Source organism: Capra hircus, chromosome 5, assembly GCF_001704415.2.
Source record: "Capra hircus breed San Clemente chromosome 5, ASM170441v1, whole genome shotgun sequence".
NCBI lineage: Eukaryota > Metazoa > Chordata > Mammalia > Artiodactyla > Bovidae > Capra > Capra hircus.
Genome location: NC_030812.1, coordinates 43727782 through 43735231, shown reverse-complemented (window position 1 = coordinate 43735231; position 7450 = coordinate 43727782). Strand labels below are relative to the sequence as shown.

Genomic DNA, 7450 nt, shown 5'->3' with positions numbered 1-7450 from the left:
GGAGCAGATGCCCTTCATCATAGTGATAAACGGGAATGAAGTGAGGTTGGGCCCAGGGAAAGAAAGATGTGAGCTCTATTACGGTGGGGATGAAGGGAGAATTTTCTCTGCGTTGCATCTGTTCTGTCAGTGTAATATGAAGCCAGATCATCTACTGAGAGCAGTGTATTGAAGCCCGGTAGTTGGGCGTGTGGGTTAGGACTTTGAAATGAGAGGAGAAGCAAATAGTGACAGCCATTTTAGAGAGTGAGGACACCAATACAGAACCGCAGAGAAGTGACTATGATGGCCAAGCAGATTTGAGTGCCCATTTGAGATTTTTGTTTATGAATTTAAGGTGAGGGGAATTCCTTGGTGGCCCCATGATTAGGACTCTGTGCTTTCACTGTTTAGGGTGCGAATTCAAGCCCTGGCTGGGGAACTAAGGTCCCAGAAGCTGTGTGGCACCACCAAAAATTTTTTTTAATTTAAAATATTAAGTGAGATCTGTCAGTATGCTTATGGATTTCTTGCAACAACACCCAGCTATTTCATTACAGGTGAAGATGTAGGAAATACTAAGTGTCAGATCATTTTTTTCCCAAATATATACATATGTATTTTTTCAGAGACATTACATGGCTCTTATTACTTTGCTGACTTAAGGTCCATCTAGTCAAGGCTATGGTTTTTCCAGTAGTCATGTATGGAAGTGAGAGTTGGACTGTGAAGAAGGCTGAGCGCCAAAGAATTGATGATTTTGAACTGTGGTGTTGGAGAAGACTCTTGAGAGTCCCTTGGACTGCAAGGAGATCCAACCAGTCCATTCTGAAGGAGATCAGCCCTGCGATTTCTTTGGAAGCAATGATGCTAAAGCTGAAACTCCAGTACTTTGTCCACCTCATGCGAAGAGTTGACTCATTGGAAAAGACTCTGATGCTGGGAGGGATTGGGGGCAGGAGGAGAAGGGGATGACCAAGGATGAGATGGCTGGATGGCATCACTGACTCGATGAACATGAATCTGAGTGAACTCCGGGAGTTGGTGATGGACAGGGAAGCCTGGCATGCTGTGATTCATGGGGTCGCAAAGAGTCAGACACGACTGAGCAACTGAACTGAACTGAACTGAACAAAGGAAGACAAGGTATGAATTGCAAAGCTTTTAATGAAAATGTTTGTACCTTTTTACTGCCTGCACAATTTCACATCTATTTAATAGCAATTAATTCAATGCTTGCAAGCTCATCTACCTCTGAATTTGTCATAGAGTAGGAATCTAAGCTAATAAAATTAAGGAAAAGCATCAGCTCATCTAATCCTTCTTTATGTTCCAGAATCAGTAAGATGTATATATGAGTTCTTTAAAAAGGCTAAAATAGGTTGATGTATAAATTGTGAGTTTATTTCTCAAGCTGTGTAAATGCAACATTTCTACAAAAACATTTAAATCAAAGGCCACACTGTATGAAAACAAAATTCTTAATTCAGGCTGTTTTCATATATAGCCATTTGGCATTCATCTCCTTTTGGCTGGACAGATGAAAATTCACATGCCTACACAGTGGGCCTTTGCCCAAGATCAATTTGTTTAAAGATATTCTTTTGTAATATTTGTGTTAAATATTGGGGAGTACTTGTATCATTCAAAATTCAGTCTGGGTTATTTCTTTGATTAAGAACTTAATGTACTAGGGATACATTTGATAACTAAGGTTTTAGACAAATATTCACCAGCATTAGTTCTGTTTAGTACCTGAAATATGTTGTAGTAATATCAAACAATAAACACATGAGGTAAGCAGCAAGCCTCTTAGAAGAAAGACCACATGCTCCTGCTTCTGTGAAAGCATTATTTATTTGAAAGAGTGCTAGTATAACCTTTTACTCAACTATTACTTCTTAATATGAAAAAGAGACAGATGAGCAGAAGAAAGAAAACTCCAGAGTTACAGTTTGCAACCCTGAATATAACTGCTGACATTTCGGTTTCGACACTTGTTTTTCCACGCCACCCTGTAGAGGAAGATGAAACACATGGTAATAAGGTTAAAACATATCTTCATTGTTTATACATTCTTATACATATTTCAGATCCTTTGGGAGAACAAAATTGTTTATCAATATATGAAATACAGGCTACAGACCGATCCGAGTATTGCCATTTATTAACTGGAGGCATGTATACCAAGGCCTTCACATCTTCCCAAGGCTTCACTAGAGCACAGAATGCTGAACACAAATATTGAGTCTTGTGTAGTCCACAACACAACTGCAAAGCATGTTCCATATTTGCTTACTTTCAAAATTAATTTCAAGCTATGACAAGCAATTGGTAGAGTGTGTAGAAACTTAAAAACTCTAGAAGCCCTTAAAATAAATTGAGGAATAAAATAATTAGATTCTGAATCAGTTAAAGTAGATTATTTCTATGTGATACACTGTTGAGCATAAATCTAATTTTTTAGATTTTTAGTTCTCAGTAGCATACCTTGGTCTTTGAGAATATTCCCTCACTTCTCTCGTAACAGTAGGGTAAAACTACCGTAAAACAGTAGGGTAAAACTCCCCCCTACTCTTTTTTTTTTTTTTTGACCGCACCACATGGCCTCTGGTATCTTAGTTCCCCAACCAGGTACCAGACACCCACCTCCTGAATTGAAAGCACAGAATCTAAACTACTAGGGAAGACTGCAGGTCTCCTTTTAATGCCTAACACATACCTTGCTCTGTAAAAGGAACTTACATAGTGTTGCAGTTTGAAGTTTATACTTCAAACACAAACAAACCAGCTCATAGAAAAAGAGGTGAGATTTGTGGTTACCAGAGGTGGCTGTTGTGGGTGGGGTGAGGAGTGGGGAATTGGATGAAAGCAGTGGAAAGTACTACAAACTTCCAGGTATAAGATAAACAAACACTAGGGATGTAATGTACAACATGATAATATAATTAACACTGCTATATCTTATCTATGAAAATAGATTAGAGTGTAAATCTTAAGCTTTTCATCACACACACAAAATTTTTTCTTCTGTTTCTTTAATTTTTTATCCATTAAGATCATGGATGTTCACTAAACTTACTGTGATAATCATCTTGGGATGTACATAAGTCATTATGCTGTACACCTTAAACTTAAAAAGTGCTGTGTGTCTATCATATCTCAACAACACTGTATGGAAAACAAAAACAAAAAAAGAACATACCATGCTGTAATGCCTTGCCGACTGACGATCTTCTTTGCACATGCTACAGCTTGAGTGATGTCATCTTTCAGCAGAGCTGAAAAAGAGGTGGTGAGAAATGAGGACAACGTTCACAGAAATTTCATGTAAATTTTAGGTTCAGCCAGCTTTAATCTCTTAGGCTGAGGTAAGAACAACTAAAATTATTTTTTTAAGAATCTCTTTATCTGTGAATATTGGGAGAAACTCTCTCCATTCCCTCTCACTTAGCATGAAATAAAGCATTTGTTTCTCAATTGCCAAAGTCATTCGAAGCTCTGAAACTATTAACAAATATGATAGAAGGTTCTCTTTTCACTGGACACTGTGAAAACAAAACAAAAACAAACAAGCAGAACCTGGTCTAGCAGTTTTTTGCTCAGCAATTCTACTAGTAGAAATTTATTCCAAAAAAAATAATTAGATATGTTCCCAAGATATATGTGTTAATACAAGAGTTGGATTGATAAATTTTAGAATATTTATATAGTAGAATTCTATTCATCCAGAAAAAATAATAAAGATTAATATTTGTTGAAAAAATGATTTTTTACAGTAAAGAGCAAATTGTAAGCAAACTGAAAAATTCAGTTTCATTTTTGTTGAAGCACATTGCTTACATGTTTGTGAGTACAAATGTGCATAATACAGCTTTACATTCACGTACTTGAGTGATGCATAATCTGAAAGAAAACTTGAATACCAAACCAGTGGTCATAAATCTCTGGGTAGTAAGAATTTTTATTCAATGACCACAGATTATTATATAATAAAAAATAATTTTTAAATCCTAACACTTAACTGAGTACAAAAGAATATCCAGAAACTAATCTTCTTTATTAGGAATTTTAATATTAAAATTAAACAATATCAAATTTACAATACTTCTCAATATTTTACGCAATAAATATTGTATGTGTATGCACATTTGCTAAGTAGCTTCAGTCATGTCCAACTCTGTGAGACCCCATGGACTGTAGCCCCTCAGGCTCCTCTGTCTGTAGGGATTCTCCCAGGCAAGAAGACTGGAGTGGGCTGCCATGCCCTGCTCCAGAGAATCTTCCCAACCCAGGGATCAAACCTGTGTCTCTTATGTCTCCTGCATTGGCAGGCAGGTCCTTTACTACTAGCCTCACCTGGCAAGCCCTAAATATTGCATATGTTATCTCAATTTGAAAAGGAACTCAATAGAATATTTGTTTCATTCTGATTAAACAAATCCATATATGAAATTGTTAGAATGATAGTGATTAAATATGAAGTGTATTTTTTAGAGATGCGCAGTAAAGAATTTAGAAATGAAATGTAATAATGTTTCTAATTCACTTTAAAATCACTCAGCAAAAAACCACCAACTGGATAATATATACATAAAAGAAGTAAACATGACAAAATGTTAACAACTGCTAAAGCACATATCATGCTGTTAAAGTACACATTTATGTTGATATGTGTTTCAAATTGTTCACATATTTAAAATATTTCATAATCAAAAGTAAAAGTTTTTTAAAAAGACCACATATATTCCTCCTCTTTGGTTAACTACTAATTCTTTCATTTTCCAATAAAGGAGTGTATATTTAAAACACACACACACACACACACACACACACACACACACACACACAACCTGATTATCCCTAAACCTTTCCCAAACAAGGTAAGTAGGAGGAATAGCATTGTTCTTTACAAAGCATCAACATGTCCAGTTATAATAAAGTGATAGATCATTCCAAAAATTTTTGTATGTTAGCAAACAGCAACCTTTTATGATACCAGCTGTTTAATTTCTTACTTAAGGACTTATGAGATAGATAATAAAGCATTTCTAGAAGTTAAGATGGAGTTTGTCTAGGTCCGTCATGAACTCTTCAAGATCTTTTCATTTGTATTGAATCTCTATTCTTGTAGATATAACCAGAAGACGTCTGTGCCATCCCTCAACATTATCTTGTCTTACCACTGCAGGATACACCACAGCCATTAACTGCTCTTGGGGTTTTGCCATCATTACACCACCATTTGCTGTTGATCTGAAATATCCCATAATCAGTGCTTTTGCTTCCAGGATTGTAGTTTGTAACTTGTGTGTTATATCGGCTTTCTCCATGGATCAAACACATCCCTGGAAAAAAATGTATTTTTAGTAATAAACAGTAATGTCATATGACTTATATTTCATAGCACAATTCTATTTTACTAATGACTTATTTTAGAAGCATAAAGATATATTTTACTTATATATATTTTAACATTTGGTATTAAGGGCCCTTAAGAGAATTCTTTTGTTAGCAAATCATTTGAAAATACTAATGAAATAAGATAACATACTGCAAAAATATTAAAATAACTGTGTCTTCTATTACTATTAGCCTTCCCCTGCTCCCATACCTCAGGTAAGATTGAGCCTTGAATGGAAAAAGCAACAGAGCTGTTGAGTTTATTTGGTCATTAGCAGCAGATATATATACTAATGGAAAAATACCTTTATTAGGAAAAGTAAGGATTTTCTAGGAGAAAGAAAATTTCTTATGATACCTAAAGGTGACTATAGAATTCAGACAACAAGAATCATAGAATAGGAAAGACTATGTCATTCAGCCAGCCAGCCAGCCAGTTGCTCATTCATTCAGAAATATTTATGGAGGGGAAATATCTGAATTTAATTTGAAAAATACAGTGATGACATTGACAAATACGGACTAAAGTACACAGTCACTTTTCCTTAAGGCACATCTTTAATTCTGCAGAAGAAAATGAAAATTAATTAATGGAGAGTCAGAATAATAAGATATATTTTCATGCTGCATTTCAGGGATACTTATGTAGATATTGATTGAGGGAAGATAGGTTTCTACTGTCCCTGTTTTAAGAGTTCAATGTAAGTTTTAAAAAACTTTGCTGTTAAAAGCTCAACATCATGGTAGGGGGATTAAAAAAAAAAAAAGAACACTGCCTACTCAGGCTTGCAGAACACGAGTTCCAAATTGGAAATGTGTAGAGTCAAACACTAAGGGCTTGACAGACATATCCCAGGTTCTGAAATATATCTTAGAGTCAGCCTTCATGTGCCAGCTGGCAAGTTTAGTGGCACTAGAGGAGTATATGGGGATCTGGCATGCTTAGAATGGTATAGAATTTGACCCTCCCATGACTCATTCCTTCACCTGGTACCTCTAATTCTAAAGGAATCTTTGATGTTTTTAACCATTGTAAATGTACAGACCTGCTAAGAAATAAAAAAAGCCCATTCACTCAAAGTCTTTCTTCTTCCTCTATTAGTGTCTGTTCCACACCTGGCTAACTGTTTGAAAGGATGAAGAAGAGTTAACTTACAATTTGCCAGGCTGACTCCATTATAGCCATCCAGTCCAAATCTTCTCAGCGTTCTCGCAAGCTCACATCTCTCAAAGACCTTGCCTTGGACAGTGACAGAAAGGAGGAGAAGCCCCAGAATAAGGAGAGCCTTCATGTTGACTGAGAAGCCAGACCTCCAGGCTGACCAGGGTGAGCTGGGCTCGGTATTTAACATCTTTTCACTTCCCTCTTCTCTGATCAGTTTGGGGGCTCCACCCTTGGAGACATGTGGAAAGCAGGGACTTTTTATGGCTTCACTTACACTAAAAGTTTTGTTCTGTATGTTTGCAGAGGGGTATTCTGATGTCCTAAGAGTTAACTGCAAGAAAATTATGAAAGATACTGCTCAGGAAGAACTGGGATTAGCACTATTGAATTTGAGCAACCATAAAGAAATAAAAACCCTGAATGAACATTTTACACAACTGAAAATGAGTTCCCATCTTGATTAACATTCATTTGCATGGTGTTGTTTTATATGCTTTCATTATATTATCATCTTTTTCCTTAAAATTGTTTTATATACATTTTCCACAAAACAATATGACACACTGCCTGGTGTTCTGACAGGTATGTAGCACCATACTGTGTTGCTCAATCAGATTCCTCTACTAACATTTTTGGTGTCTATTATAAATTCTTAATTTATGAATCACTGTCTTACTATAATAAGTAAGCTCATGTGAACAATATTCCTAACTTCTTTCTGACAATGCCTTATTTCACATTTCCATGTTAGAACATATAATGCAAAAGAAAGTGAAAGTGAAAAGAACTTAATAGTAAAACCTACAGAAGGATAACAGAATATGCCACCCAAAAATCTTCCCCTTTAGCACAAGGATTATTTTGAGCTGAAGGCAATTGAGAAGAAACAGATCCAAGAAAAAT

At 35.8% G+C, this 7450-nt stretch overlaps 1 protein-coding gene across 1 annotated transcript; it reads right to left on the bottom strand.

Moving 5' to 3' along the window:
• LOC108636006 (lysozyme C, intestinal isozyme) lies at nucleotides 1175-6734 on the bottom strand. The gene is made up of 4 exons (XM_018047958.1): nucleotides 6539-6734; nucleotides 5163-5327; nucleotides 3185-3260; nucleotides 1175-1994 (listed from the first exon to the last, which is right to left on the bottom strand). The coding sequence occupies exons 1-4, from the start codon at nucleotides 6732-6734 to the stop codon at nucleotides 1928-1930; spliced, it is 504 nt and encodes a 167-aa protein (XP_017903447.1). The 3' UTR covers nucleotides 1175-1927.